The 16,463-nt window shown below is 40.8% G+C and overlaps 1 protein-coding gene across 2 annotated transcripts in view; it reads right to left on the reverse strand.

The window, feature by feature from the left end:
- PRKAR1B (protein kinase cAMP-dependent type I regulatory subunit beta) overlaps positions 1 to 16,463 on the reverse strand; it is a 93,980-nt gene that overhangs the window by 37,272 nt on the left and 40,245 nt on the right. For both annotated transcript variants that reach the window (XM_064673085.1, XM_064673084.1), the window contains exons 5-6: positions 3,996 to 4,057; positions 3,212 to 3,258 (exon numbers count right to left, since the gene is read on the reverse strand). In XM_064673085.1, coding sequence (XP_064529155.1) covers positions 3,212 to 3,258; positions 3,996 to 4,057 — 109 coding nt within the window. The remainder of the gene's footprint in view (positions 1 to 3,211; positions 3,259 to 3,995; positions 4,058 to 16,463) is intronic.

Genomic DNA, 16,463 nt, shown 5'->3' on the forward strand with positions numbered 1-16,463 from the left:
CACATGTTCCCATTTGTCTGAGCAGGAAAGCTTCCAGTAGACAATTGACCTCTAAGACTTCAAAGTTCGTGCCATCATCTACCTAGTGAACACTTTACCCATCTGCAGGGACAGATCATGAGTTAATAATTCTCCTTAACCCTGATGTGCTGAGGAGGAAGGTGACTGATAACACCATAATGTCCTTTCCCATCCAATGCCAGCTTTGATCAAATACACCTGGTTTGTAGGATACAGGATATAAGAGGAAAACCCCAGGCCTTCTAAGACCTACCTCTTTCTGATTCTAAAATCCTTTCTTTTACACAGGAAAATCTGTGCCCTCCCCTTGGCCCACAGTCCATGTGGAGTGTGCTTGCCAATGGAAGGGTTTGGAGTCTCCTGTGTTTGTCCACAGTAATACTGAGAAGAAAACGTACAGATACTTTATTCTGTGCTATCAGTGCCTGTGTACACCCCAAGAAAATGTAAGAGTTGAGAATTAAGTGTTATTATATTAAAAAATATTTTATTGTACTTCTAATTTGACTCAGATTATTTTGTAAGGGAAAATATTAGAAAGCTCTTACTTACTCTTTGGAGTGCCTGTGCCAAAACTCCAACAAAAATTACTTTAAAATGCTGCAGCTTTTAAAGCTCATAACACCACACACTGACCTTGTTATTCTCACTTTGTTGGTGGTTTCTGTTTGGTTTTGGTTGCTTGGTTGATAGATTTTATTGGGGTTTTATTTCAGTTTTGCCATGACTTTCTTCCAGGGGTAGGAATTTTATGATGGCACTTGCAACCTCCTTTACATGTGTCTCTGCATGTGCGTGGAAAATCTGGGTGCTTATCAGTCATGATGCTCTCAGAGTAAATTGCTCCTTGAATCCACCACTCCTGGAATACCTGCCAGTTCCAAGCAGATCAGGGAAGTAATGACAGCAGAGAGCCTGGCCAGGGGTTAAAGCCTCCGTGCACATGCCAACACCAGCTGAACCAGGCAGAAAATGGCTCGAGGCTCTAAGTCTCAGGGTCAATTGTCTACACTCCAAGTTGCTTTTTTTTCATGGAGAAGTGTGGAAGCATGCCAAAAAACTATCTGGCAAGGCTTAAATGAACTGCAGCCTGCTTACTAGCGGTCTGGAGTTCCTTCAGACAATAAGGATTTCAGCAGTTCTGCCCAGAAAGTGGGAGAACTCTTCTGGGGAGCACTATATGTGATGTGATGTGATGTGATGTGATAGTGCGGGCCCAGGGGATCTGGGACCTGCTGCCTTACACAGGAGCAAGTGAGTCTGAACCAGTGGCCCTGGCACAGACTTGCTCTGGAGAGGGAAATGGGATCATCTCCCTGCAGCTTCCCAGCAGGGCAGTTAATGTAGGGAACTCCTGTAGCTACCAGGGTGTAGCTCCTGGACAAGCAAACGCCTTGTGCCTTCCACAGCATCTTGCATTGGAATTCAGGATGTGTTTTGGCTGAAGTTTTAGGAACAGCTTAGGAAGCAGAGAGCACCAAACTGACACAGGGAGAGCAGGGGTAAGGTGTAGCAGGATGCACCTTAGAGGATGCTGGAGTGGGACAGCACAAAAGCTGGTCACAGAAGAGTTTGGCAAGACTTATGTGGTCAGGAGCTTTGGTTGTCTCTGGAATAAGCTCAGTTCAAATTACATTTTTAAGTCTTGCCAGGAAGTATTTGTCCAACAGGACATGTCTCTACATGTCTGAGAAGTGTCAGGATGACTATGTGAATTTGTCCATTTTGATCTGTCCTACTAGTTATAGGCTGATTTTAGGGGAGTAGGGATTGAGAAGGCTCATGAAATCAAAGTTGCAATCTACTCAGTGAAACCCATTTTGTCAGTGTTTTGTAAGAGCAATATGTGCATACGGAATATTATCTCTTTTGCAATTAATTGCAAGGGTTTTGCAGACTGTTTTCAGATGTCATTCAGTCCCTCACTAGCCCTGAGCCAAACACTGAAGAAAGCTTTCCTAAGGGTTTTGAGTGAGGACAAATTATTTTTAAAGAGGATTAATCTATAACTTCAACATGTGCATTTGTGAGTGTTTGCGGGTCTGATTCAAAGCCAGTGAACTCATTAGGCTCCCTATCGGTCCCTGACCAATTATTTTAAAACTAAATTTTAACACTGTTCTATAAATATTGCCCTTTTATTTTCTGGCCCTGTGGATGTGGCAATGTTTGCTACTGAGAGGTACATCTGATAGGAACAGTGAGTCAGACGGATTTCCTGAGGAGCAACTTCCAGAGGCAGAGGCAGCGTGTGAGGTTTCTCAATTCCCAACAATACCAATTAGATGGTCTCCTCACACAAACAGACTGCAAAAAAAAAATAACTTTCACTAAAATAGCTCCAAGCCTCCTGCCTGGGTTTAAAATAAATCACCTTCTTCTTTAAATATGCCAAACAAAACTCATGTGGGCATCTGAAGAGCAAAGTTGCTAATGAGCAAGCCTGTCCTACCCGACAACTGTGGATATGTAAGATGTGTGTAGGAACTTGTAGCAAAACTGCAAAAGGGGGAGTTTCATACAGAATAAAAATTATAAGAGGTGAATAGTTTATGATTTGGAAGGCAGGTTCAGAAAGAAGCTTCTTTTCAAAGACTTGCTGATTAAACCACTGCATACTCCTGTAAACATTTTGTGGTCTAACAGATCACTTTACACTTATAATAATCCTTCCTTTATTAATATGCTGCATTGTTCGTATATTTGGACCTAATTTTAAAAGCAAATTAAGGTTTCTAAGATGAAACTCACTGCCTGAGGCTGTATCTCAATTTGTGAAAAAAACCTCCAAACAACACATGAGCTAAGCTAACTGATTAAAGACAATATTTTCCTTATGGTTGATCTAAACCCTCGGGTGCATTCCAGCACGGTGGCCTGCTCTGCCAAAGACTGCACACCTCCAGGTGTGGTTAGGGCTCTGAAGATAATGTCATTTGCTTAGTTTTGATACCATATTTTCCTGCTTAGAATGGACAAATAAGCTAGGATGTAAAACATGCCAATTTTAAAATTATGAACAAATGACTTAACACAACAAAAGCAAGGTAATGAAATGAATGCTGTGAAATCTAGTTCAAGAAGAAAAGAGTCAGAACCACAGCACATGGCTGGCTCAAGCTGCGTGCCAAAGCACACAGTTTTATTATGTAGCTTCAAAATAAATATTATACTGCAAGGGTGTACTTACGTCCACCTCGCCTTGGTCAATCACATAGAAGTTGTCTCCTTCATCACCTGGAAGCAAAATACAAAAGGTGATTGTTTCCTGAAGGTCTGCCAAGCTATTCAATAACTTCCTGTCCCTGTATTTAATCCTGTACATATTTGCACAGGTTTGTACACCAGATTACTTACAGAGAGATTAATTTTCTGAAACATCCTTGCCTATTTGCCTTCATAAATAAAAGTATCGTTATGATTTCTTGCTATTAATATCTTTCGATTGCATTAATTTATCTCTTTTGATTGATTCAACACTTCATGCAGTGTAAACACCCAAGATAATATAGCCTGAGGGTAATGAAGTCCTCCACAGCGTGCTGCAGGCATGCAGGTAAGTTGCCAAGTGTGATAACTCTGATACAGCACAATGAGGTGTTGAATATTCCCAACAACCATAAAAATATTTTCCATCTCTAATTACTCTCAGCCAGCCTGTGCCACCCTTATGCATTCTGAGCTGAGGTTTACTTCCTGACTATCTTCAGTTAAGGAACGAAGAGCTTAATTTGAGTGCTGTTTATCTACATTTAACTGCAGCACTTTGAAACCCTGGAGATCTACTAGTGTGGTTTTGTAGGAGACCTCTCCATCTGTAGCAAAAAAACTGCATCCATGAACTTATCACATAGCTGCACACTTAGATGCTTTTGGAATATGGTTATTCTTTTCATTAAGCAAAGAGGGTGAAATCTCAAATGGAGAGATGTGAATTATACAACCTTAGCAAACATAAAAGAGGAAAGGATTACCCTGTTGTATGACTGTTTCTCCTGCAATGTGTGTGACAGGGAACATGGCATCAAATATATCACTGGAAAAGAAAAAGAAACATTTATTAATAAATAGGACTTATTTCTTATCTAGCCAGTAGACGTACTTTCATTGTTTATTTAGCCTTCGTTAGCAGATTTTGCAGAAAAAGAAAAGGAGAATTTTAGCTGTAACTGGAAAGTGAACCCCTGCTCGGCAAGGAATCAAAATAACCAGTTATGCACAAGCCGTGGTTTAAAACTAAGCGAGACCATGATTCAGTGCGTGCTATTTTGAAAGAACTCCTGAATTATATGCAGAAAGGCACTTCTTGCAGCACTGCACAAACTAGCCAGCCTGAGTATTGCACTGCCTAAGCAGAGAGATTTGGGATTTCAGCTGCAATGGGTCTGTGCCCCAGCAGTGATTGTCAGATGCCCAAATGGGAGCTCTCCTCTTCTGAACATCTGGCCTCGCATTTACAAGCAAAACCTGTTCCACAGTACAGAGCACACTTGGAAAGGTAGATGGCTCTAAATTAACGCAGCATAAGAGCTGGCAGAAGACTGCACTCACAGTGCAGAAGAGGCCAAACTCTGAAAATCTCAGCGAGTTGCTCGTGAGAAGGGAATCTGAGCGATGCTACAGAAAGAGGGGAGCTGCAGAAGAGCCTTGTGCTCATTAATCACAACTGAATTACACACCTTGCCATGTCTCCAGCACACTGTCACATAGCCTTAAAAGGCCAGGCAGAGCAGTAGGGACGGGAACACACCCTGCACCAACACTTCGGGCAACTTGCCCAAATCCAGTCCTTTGTTTATTGAGGGAGACAGCAGGCTTCGTGGAGCCAGGGCTTCCTTTCCCCACATCAGATTTTGGGGAACTTATTTTCAGAAGCATGAACCACATCGAGATGGGCACTCCCCACCTCTCTTCCCCTTCCTATGCATCAGCCTCAAGGGCTAAAGGAAATAGCTCCCCAACACAAACAAAAGGCAGCAAGAGGGGATTGTTAACTAGTCTCTTCCCTAGTCTGGCCTAGGAATGGTCCATCCAGGGACCACTGACAACAGCAGCAAGATGAAACACTTCAGCCTGGAATGAAGCAAAGTCCTCACAACCATGATGGAACATGAACAGTGGAGAAACCCAAAATTTTCATCAAAATAGCCAGAAGATCAGCAAACAAACCCATGAAACCTATGCTACATTTCAATGCCTTATATGGGAAATGCATACTGTAAAATCCCATTATTAGCTTATTTCCTGTTCAACTGTTCCAGACTTTATTCAGGCTCAGTTCTAGGAAATGTTTCACTCCTAAGTTCAAATTGCTCATGTCTTTCCTCTTGAGCAGTCTGGATGTTTTTGCTCAGTATCACAGCTCTGCATCAGGAGAACTGGGAGATTTCAGACCAGGCAGCTCCCGTGGCTCCACAGCACCTGCAAGGGATGCTCAGCCATGACCTAAATATAACAAAACAATGTATTTCACCCCTGTTGTTTCATCAGGCCCACTCCATGCTATTCCTACTCACATCCAGGAAACACCTCCACCACGGATACAAAGCCCGCTCCAAGGCATCAAGGAGAAACCTCTTTCTCACCTTGTTTTGCACACTGATGTAAAGACTTATAATAAATTACTTTGAAAAGTCTATGGACCATATTCTTAAATCCACTTAAAACTCATTTTTGTGATCTTAGATGGGTTCAGCATTTCTCCAGTTCAAGGGACTTCTCTGTTGGTAAAAATCATCTGCCTGGTACAGACAGATCTCTGGAGCTGGTGCCTGTGCCAGCCCTCCACCGAGAAGAACTGGGAGCTGAGATTCCAGTGGGATGGGGGAAACTACCACACTGGTAGGTGATGAACTGGAACAGGCTCCAAGGGACTTTATGTCCATGAGGCAAGTCATTTTCCAGCAGCTCTGGAAGCTGGGAATTCAGTATGACAGAGGCTCCTTTGCCTCCCTGTGGCTTCCCTTTGGCTGTGCTAGGGCACCTCACCAAGCTCTGAGAACAGTCCTGCAGCCTGCAGAACATTTACTGAGGAAATGTGGCAGAGAAGAAAGTCTTCAATGTGATAGATCCAAAAATAGGTACAACACAATGAATATCAATATCCAAATCAAAATGTGCTGTTCGAACAAACTTGGAAACCTTATCTTTTTAAATAGAAATACAGAGAAAATAACTATCCAGTTTCACCCTTTCATCTTTGTTTTAATCCTGTACTTTATTTATGACTTAACAATTGACTGTAAAGTGTCCAATAAATTATGTATACCACTCCACCCTTCTCCAAAATGTTCCACATTTCAATTATACATCACCTTTTAGTTTTATCCAAAAAAACCCTCTTTAAAACTCACAGACCAAAACTTTCAGCTGACAGTGTAACGAACCCAAAGTCTATTAGCAGCAACAGCACATCTACACTAATATTCTTCTGTATAGCAGAATATAGGTGTAAATATTCTAACACCCCACATATGATGGGGTGAAGTCCTCATTTTATTTCAGTGAAGTCTTAACCTTATTAGACCAAGACTTGGATTTTTAAAGAGACCTTTGAAGGACATGTCATCAAACATGTCCTGAGGTACACAGGAAAACACAGACACACAAGTTACCCAAAGTTGTGGTGGTGCTCATTTACAACTCCAAAGTGAAACAAGGGCATGTCTTTGATATAAGTGACCAATAATATCACACCTGTCACTGACAACACATCATGATGTTTTTTCCTAGTAGGGAATTACTGTTCTTAATTGATATAGTTAGGCTAAGATCTCTCACAGTGATTAATGAGTAGTAGTGTTTCTGCTTTTGGATGCTCAATTGGAGATTCATCAAACATCCTCAGATCTCCAATGATACGGATCAGCAGGCAGCCTCAAAGTTTCTCAGCCTACAAGTCTAGCAGCCAATAACTGGGCCATTCAGAATACCACCAAAGAAAACCACCCTTCTGGAAACTATCATCTCCTAAAGTACCAAATGCTTAAGGTCCCTGTATGAAATCTGCCTTTTGATTTAACTCAGACTGAGTGTAGAATCTGTTTGGAAACTTTTCTTTTTGCCTTTATCCTCAGCATCTGAAATAAATACAAAAATGTCACAAGGATCAATACACCAAAACACTTTGAAAATTTGAAAAATTTGTTCCTGACTCAAGCCAAAATCTGTACATATTTTCCACCTCCTCAATAAAGGTCTGATGCTCCATACTCAGTTCCAGCCATGTGTCCTGGGCCTGCACCATGTAGAGAAAGCAAACTTTAAATCCTGAATAAGTTAAGGCACTTGCTAAAGACATAAACAATACAGCCAAGCCCAAAAACATGGTCTGATGTTTTTTCCTGTACCACACACCTGTTTATGAGACATACAAAATCATTCTCTGGCCATTACAGCAAAAAACAGCTCTTACAAATCCAGTGCTGCAGCCATCCCAGCACCAAGCACAGACTGCAATTAGGTTCTTCTCCAGCTCTGCAAAGGTAGGTAGTTGTATTTCTTGGGTTTGAAGGTTGTGTTAAATTATTACGGTCAAACACATGCAAACACATTCCTGACAACCAAATTTTTTCAAGCAGGTTTTATTCCGGCATAAAAAGCAAGCCAGAAAATCAGTAGTTAAGTCTTCAAATGTTGAACTACCATGATTTCATCTTCTGTCTGAGCTGCAGCACCAAGAACACAGCAGCCTCTGTCTCCTGCCCCTGCACTGTTGACACCGACCATGCTCACAACCCTTTGTGCTCAACTGATATGGAAATGGTTTGATTTCTTGCCAGGATTTTTATGATTGTGCTGTAAGTGAGAACTGCTCAGAGGGATTTCTTTATTTTGTTGACAATGTATCGTTTGCCCTCTTTCCAGATGACTTATTCAGGTGATGGATGAAGAAAATAGGGCACCAGATCTGGTATTTAAGCTGTTGTTTCATGAGACTGCAAGAGAGCTGCAACAGACCAAGAGAGCTGCTCTGCCCCCAGCGTGTCCTGGGCTCAGCATCAGCACTTGGAGGGCTCTTTCTCACCCTCTCCAGAGCCAAAGCTTTTGACAGGCTTTGCAATTTTTTCACAGCTTCCCTAACTCCTCCCAGAGGATCTATATCTGGTTACTCGTGGCACTCAGTGTCAGACATTTGTTCCAATCAAAAGGTATCAAGGGCAATTTTTTGGCTTGGAAGTGTAGTTGCAGGTGGGTCTGTATGAACTGGAATATCCACGTTTGGATCCAAAAGGAGATGCTAGTGGGACATCACTTACGCTTTCCAGGGGGATTTCTGCAGGTTTGATTCCTTGTAACCTTTCAATAGTATCATTCAAAAACAAATCACAAGAAAAGATTGTGAGCAGCAGAGAACATACAGAGAGCAGTGAACTAGTCCAACAAAGTGAAACCAAGAAATGCGTTTAGACATGAAATCTCTATCTATTCAATCAAAAAATACCAGCTGTCTTCTTAGAGAATATCAAAATTTAAAAGACTTTTTTTAAAAGGTCAAAGATATCAAAGGCTTGCAGCAAGTTTTAACACATAGAGTGTCTTCCATGAGTGTACAGGGAATTGCAAACAACTGTGATCAGGCCTGGAATCACAGGGGCTGATCCTCTGCTGTCTGGCATCTCTGATGACTCCTGGCCACCTGGTCAGTTTGAAGTAATTCCCTTCTCATGCCAAGAAGGCAAACCCCACTCAAACCAATGAGACTGCAGCTAATTAGACCAGAAAAAAAAAATCAATTGCAGTGACTGCAAAGTAAATATGATGAAACACTTTGTTGATTTAATTCAGTAGCATTTTATAGACCCCATTTGCCAAGAGGCAAATGCCCATGCTAAGAGGAAGCCAGTGGAGAGGGCAGGGCCAAGGATTTCTCTTTCTCACGAGAAAAAGTGAGTGATAAAAATAAATCATCTCATCTGCTTTTACACCGGGGCTGCTTGGAGTCGACGTAGAATAGGAGATGGAAAAAAAATGATGTGCACTGTGGGTAATGTAGCACTGGCAATAGGCAACTGAGAAGAAGCTTGTTAAAACAAAGCCAGAGAAAGAGAATTCCAAGCACTTTCAGAACCAGACCATGGCAATGGCCAAAATAGGGAAACTATGTAAGACAATTTATCAGTTTCACAATCAGATTTCTTTCCAGCCCTCGCTGTGCTGAATGCATTGCAGGGAAGGAAAAATGGAAGAGACAAAATGTATATGTGTTAGGCAAAAATGGAAAATCCTCGTTATACCTGCAGGTTATAATTTGTCAAGAGTTCAATCAGAACAATTTCATTGTGCAGGCAGCCTCAGGAAGCCTTCAATGTGTGTGCTATGCAGCGTTTTTTTCTTCTTTTGCTATCTCTCCAGCAAAACAAAGCCAGCCCTGTTTGTTGAGGACAGCTTTAAAAGATATGGAGCTGTTCTGGCATAATTCAACAAAAGACACGCAACATTTTCTCGCAGTGAGGCTGCCCTAGCAGGAGGATTCAAGCATTTTAAACCTTTCCTACTTACATACCTTTAAAGTTTAGTAAACAGAGTTGATAGTGACTCCACCCCTCCTTTAGCTGTAGCTCTTGTGTCTGGGTACTATCTGGGTACTATTTTAAGATTTCTGAAGTGTGTGTGTGTGGGGGGGGTGTTGTATGGGGTCTTCTTGTGTATGTCTAAGATTTTCTTATGATTCATTTCCTGAAAAGACAACAACTTTCTAGCAATTGTTCTAACAACAGCTTCCCCTGCTCTGTAAGGACAAAGAGCACAGAATTCAAACCAAACTGGCTTCAATAAACATCTGTTTATTGAGGGAATAAACATGGTACTTTACCACAGAATAAATTGCAAGGGTCTCAGCAAGGCTCTCTCTGGAAGTATAAGGCTTCAATCCATACTGCTTGTTCCTTGTAATGCTGCAAGTCCCTCCTGATGTACACTACTGAAACCACCAAGAACCATTAATATGATTTACTGACTACTGAGAATAAAGGCAAAGCACCCAGGTAAAATAAAAGATTCCCTTTTAGAGGTATTTAAAATCTACAGCCCCAAGCTTACAATTGCTATAACCAAATATGTGGTGTCATAGGCATGTACCTAAGAAAGAGTCAGTACAGAAGCCTTAACAAAAACATTACCCATCTGCTTCTCTTAATGTCTTTTCCTGTTAGGACAGCAACAAATTAATTATAGCAGCTTACAAAGCTATTAACAATTTAGAATATTTAATTACTTCATTACAATGGCTGACAATTAGTTATTATTGCAATTAAGACATGCATTAATTTTACCATAATGACTATATAAGTCTTTGAAATTGGACATGAGAAGACTGTGAATGGCAGGGTAACATTAAAGTCCATGTCTAATTCCACAACATTTATTAAGTCACAGGTCCACATAACTCGCAGACACGTGAAACAGAAAGAAATAAAAATCTGTCATCATCTATTTCTGTGAAATATTTCCACTTTTACTGTTTTATGAAGTCCTTTTATAGGCTAATTAATTATTATAGCCAATGAACAGCATACAACTTCATGAGCAGAGCATCAATTCATTTTACAGACTCTACACATCTACGTGCCAATGGGTCACATCACCTTCACAAGTTAACAACAGCTTTCAGAGACAGTTTCTGCAGGGATCTCCATCTGGAAAACTATCTGCCATGGATTACTGCAACAAGAGGTACAAAAAGGGGCCAAACCTTGTGGCTCAAGAATGACAAGGTCCGATCCCACACTTTGGCCTCTTTTCCTCCCACCCCTCAGAAGCATCACTTCATTGAAGTCACACTGCCAAGCCCTGGCTGAGGGAATTGGTTATTTCCCTCTGTTCATGCCTTGTGGGACAGCCTGGAGTACCATGGCCAGTTTTGGGCTCCCCCATACAAGAAACACACTGACAAACAGTGAGTGCTCAAAGCAGCTCAGGGCCTGGAGCACACAGCAGATGCAAAGAAGGTGGGAAAGGTGTCTTCTGAAAACACAGTCAGGGAGATCCTATTGCTGTTAAGAGAAGAGGCACAAATTGGAACAGAGGAAATTACCAACCTATATAAAGAAAAAAAAATTTGCTACGAGGGTGGTCAAACACTGGAAGAGGGGCCCAGGGAAGGGGATTGTTTCCAAGCTGGGCAAGGCTCTGGGTTGGAGCAGCCAACTCTGCGCAGACCGGCTTCGAGCGGGAGGTCGGAGCAGGGATGTCTGGAAGCCCCGTCCACCTGCCGGGAGCCCAGGGCTTGGCACTGAGCTTCTCCCAGTGGGAGGGATGAGGTGGTCCTGGGCCCAGCCGCAGACACGGGGGAGGCAGGGGAGGGTGAGTCAGGAGGCCAGCTGGAGAAAATCCCATGCATAATGCACGGAAAATATGCTCTCTGTGTACTGATGGAGGAATATCTGCCCTCCTGCATGAATAATTGCAAAGAGGCTGTATCCCAGCTTCCCATCACTAACAGCACTGCTCATCAGCAGAGCCTGTGCATACCAGGAGGCCTTGATTAGAAATTGGGTAGCATGATTTTAGGGGGAAAAAAAGCAATTTGCTCAAAAAACTGGATATTCCTGTGGAAAATGGCTGATGTCATGTCCAATTTAAAATGTTTTAAAAGTTTTAAAACTGTCCAATTGTCCTACTGTGATATCTTCAGAGGATCTACTTTTCACTGTGAAATTACTTCAAAGTTACATTTCTTAATAATAAGTTAAAATCAAAATAAGGCATTGTTGAAAACGCTATTTCAGTTGAACTTATTCATATTTCTTTTCTTTTTTCCTCTGTGTGAGCATTCTCAAGATTTTCATCTTGGAACTAAGATTCAAGACAAGAGAGGAATTTAAATGCCAAAAGAAAAGCAAACAAGCAAAAAAAAAACTCCCAGAGAAACTTGGATCAATAAAATACATTTTCTACTTGCTTACAATGTACAAATATATGCATACAGATATAGAGAAACACACATACTAGACTGTACAGGATTCTTTCTGGTTTAGTAGGTACCATATAGTGATTAGGAACTCTCTCCTTGGCCAGCAGGTACCAGAGTCTAATGCAGAGACATTTACAGAGATTATATGCTGTAAGAACACAGCATTGCTGCAAGAATACTTTACTAAAACACTGATTTAGAGAATGCTCCAAATACATCATTATTTGAAGCATGAAAGGGCACTGTAATGAAGCCAAAGGTGTTATTTTTATGCACTGGCATCGTAGAAGTGACCCAAGGGAAGGCTTAGCACAATGACCAACCATGCTCTTCAGACAAAGTGGGCCAAATTCAGCTCTGGTGTCACTAAAATGAGGTTGGTGTATCTGAGCTGACTGAAGAGAAGGATGACCCTTTATGTCCCACATGAGTATATGATTTACATTTTCCCCACAATTAATTACTTGTCATTTTCTCAAAATTCTGGAAAAGCAATGGAGGACATCACACTGAAAAAATAAGCATTTTAACTTAATAGTTGAAAGAATAAGCATTTTAACTTAGTAACTGAAAGAAAATTTCTTCTCCTGGGACCAAAACACAACATCACAAGAATAATTATCATCCCCAAAACAAGCCTCTGTTGTTATTAATATGAAGCAAATTCCACCAGTGATAAAGGGTGACCACAACAAAGTCATATTTGAACAGTTTATCCCTCCTGGTACTTTTAAATACTTTCACTCTTTACTTTCAAGCTCCCTCTTCTGGACTATCCCAATGAAGCTGGAGAGGCACTATGCACTCATCCTTACTTCAGGAATCAGGTAATAAAGCTGAAGAAGCCCTGGGCAAATGGCACTGATACAGATCTCTGATCACTGTGTCCCAATTCCATAGTTACTACAGCTGAAGTTATCTGAAATTACAGCAGTATAAGCTGAGATTTAAAGAGGTCCCAGAGGGCTGCGATTGGAAATGCACAATTATGCAATCTCTTGGAGTAAATGATGGAGATGTCCCTCAACATAGGGAAAAGGAACATATATCCCTAGGGATATTCTTATATAGGAACACAGGAGATTATTTTCAAAAATAAACTATAATAAATTGTATTTCACATGTACCTAAGTAAATATGAACAGAACCATACTATACACATTACCTTACATTTCACATTATGCAGTGAAGAGGAATACCTCCCCCTCAACAATAATAGCATTTTCTGTTTTGCTTTTCAGATTGAGATAGAGGACATTCTTTCATGAAAATTAAATTATATGTGTTTGTTTTCTTGCATCTCTGTGATTAGCAAATTTCTGACAAGAGAAAGTTTTATTCTACTAATTCACTCGATTTTCCTATTCAGAGCATGTCTACACACAAACTGTTGTGGTTGTGGAACTTGGACATGAACATATTAATCTATTTTCTTTTTTTTTTCCAATTTTTTTTTTTGCACTCTGTGAAGGAATCACTTCCAACAGCTTTCTATAAATATAGGAAAATTAAACTGTATTTGATAATTATAATTGTTCCTTCGAATCATATACTTACTGCTCCTACGCACTGTTTTTATGGCTATAGCTTGTGCACCTAGGAGAAAGGTTTGAGTGCTACAAGACAGCACCTCTGCCTGGCAACTATATCAGAACTATTAGTTATTAGGCTAAAATCTTTACCCTTTGTGCCTGGTGGCCCTTGCCATTAACATAAAAATCAGAATACTCCAAGAATGCTAAAGACACTAAAGAATAACACGATGCTAAAGAGCGACATGCTGCTCAGTAAATGCAGTCAGAGGGGGTTTTGTTCATGTAAGGTAGTTTAGTATATCAGGAAACTCCTGGGGTAATTCTGATAATATATGTGTCGATATAAAGTGCTCCTGGGAAAGCTGGGGAGCGAAGAGAGACCGAAGCCAAGGCTCTGCAGAGTTGTAGCTCCAAGTCACTCAGCGTGTGCTGCAACCAATCAAGCAGTGTTTGACACGTGTCTCCTCTGGCTGACAAGCTCATAACACACGGCTGCAGCCATCTCCCACATCTTGCTTAATTAATTTCCACCCTTGTTGTGAGCTCCCACACCTGGAGATACCAAACAGCTGTGCACAATAAAAGCACTTTAACCTGCGTTAGCGGATAGGATTCAATTTGGTTTGTAATTGGATCGGTAAATGAAATCATTATAAAATAGCTGATAGAAGTTCTCTAGAATGGGTTTTTAAAAGTGTGTAAATCTAGTGTTAAGGAGCTGATGAATAAAATTCACATCTGACACAAAACCACATGTCCACAAGCCCTTGCTTTTCTATTTGCATATCTGTTATAGCTTACAGACATGTGCAAACTCATACACCCACGCATTTTCCTTATGTTTTCCTTAAGTTCATCATTACTCCCCTTCATCTGTGATTCACACCATTTCCGAGATAGAATCTTCTACAATAAAATGAACTAGAGATAAAATTTTCCCAGACAATAAATACTTCTTTGGTAGGAGTTTTTTTAGTGAACTATCGCAATTCAGCGGCTTCATTTTTTACAGCTCCACTAATTCAAAGAAGGAGAAAATAGAGATTGATTAGATCAGACGATACATGCATGTTTTCTTAAGTGGTCTGCATTTGCAGGGCTCCAAGGAAAGGGAGCTTTTTAAGCATGAAAAGCATAAATCTATAGATGCACAAACACAGACCTAAGGGCGCACTTCCTTCATGCCCATGGAAATAAATTCAGACACCATTACATTACTTCCTTCCATCTTTCGTATTAATTTGCTTTCTGAGCCTTCACTAACCATTACAATGCACATCAAAGACATCTTGAAGAGACCCAGCAATATCCCTGGCAGCAACACCTGCTCATTCCAACCTCCCAGCACTCATTCCCCAGCAGTTCACTGTGTTTCTAAAACCTGCCCAGCAAACACTGCACTAACCTCCTTCTTCCGCATTCTGCTGCAAACATCACAAAAATCACGAGTGCCCAGAGTTAAATTCTGCAATGTAACAGTGCACGGGGCTACTTTTATCTCTCCACAGCGATAGCAGATCTGGAAATCTCAGCTATGCTGGGCTTTCATTAGCATAGCTGGGATGGGAGAGGGGGAAAAGCAGTGTTGTATATGCCTTCCTGCATATCTGCAGTACATTTTTTAAATGCCTGGTTGAAAGGGAACATGAAGAATTCTCCAGGCAGGCTGGTGGATCAGTATTAAGGCCGACATTTGTGGTCACTTTTAGTCCAAACCTTCAAACACCTTTGCTTGGCTCTGCTAACTCTGTGTTTGCTTTCACGCTGGTATAATTTTTAAGCAATTTCTCAGCAGAAAGAATTATATTTTATGGCATTAAATAAACAAGGACAAACTCAGCCCCGAAACAAATTGCAAAAAAACTTGCAGGAGTACATTATCACACGACTCATGTTGCTTCCTCCCAACTAAATTACCCTCCCAGTTTACAGATTTCTGTTTAATTTGGCCTCTGGCATGACAGAAAGGAATTTTTTGCCCATTTACACAACTCCATGAATCAAAGGTTGACAACAGTAAGCTGCTCCTCAGTCTGACTTGGAGGCATGCACCAAAAACCAGCCAAGTGCTGTACTTGCTCTATCAGGTCTCTCACATGAACCAGCTACGATATGGCCTGTAGCACACACATCCCTCTGGGAAAAGAAATGCTTCACAGTTCCTTCCCTCAAAGACTTGATGTATCAGCAGCTATAATTGCTCTGGATCTTGAATCCTGGCTGCGTTCGCTGATGTGAACTGCTCCAACACCAGCACCTTACTCTGTAAGGTGAGAACTGATTTAGGTTAGGTTTAAAAAATAGTTTTGAAAAAATAGAAGATTTTGCTGTTTAAGGAACACATCTCCGCTGGTTTAAATACATTTTTTAATGTAGGGCAAGCAGGCTTTATCTGTATTGATATGAAATTCCAAAACACAATAAAGAAATTAAGCAGAAATTTCTATACCAAAGCCCACTTAGAAATAAATCCAATTAAAGGGAATAAATAGGACAAGAGAACAACTAATTCCTTGTCTTTGCTTCTCTTCAAGGAATATTCGTATAAATCCCTGGTCTGACATTTATGCTATTTCATGTGACAGGGATCAGAAGCCTCCATAGCACAATGTTTTTAAACCATTTACTGCAGCAGCACCTTTATAAAGGATAATAGAAACCTCTCCACATGCACAGAACATTTTCTATAGGCTCACAAAGGGTTTAACCCTGCAAGCTTTTATCCATGTGAACAGTCAGCACTCTAAGTTGGAATAAAAGGAGTAATTTAATGAAAAGGGGGTGGTAGCATCAGGGATTTGGAGTGAGAACATTCTGGGATGAAGAACATGTCTCTTATCTGTGCTGGTGAAGTGGTTTGTAATCAGGTGTATTGGATATGTGCTTTGTGGTGCAGTAATAATAATAATAACAAGGAAAATTTTGAGACCAGTGCCTGAATTAAGTGACTGTCCTGAAGCCCTCAGACTCCTTTATTTAAAAGGGAGGGTTTC

Source organism: Pseudopipra pipra, chromosome 16, assembly GCF_036250125.1.
Source record: "Pseudopipra pipra isolate bDixPip1 chromosome 16, bDixPip1.hap1, whole genome shotgun sequence".
In the NCBI taxonomy this organism is placed as follows: Eukaryota; Metazoa; Chordata; class Aves; order Passeriformes; family Pipridae; genus Pseudopipra; species Pseudopipra pipra.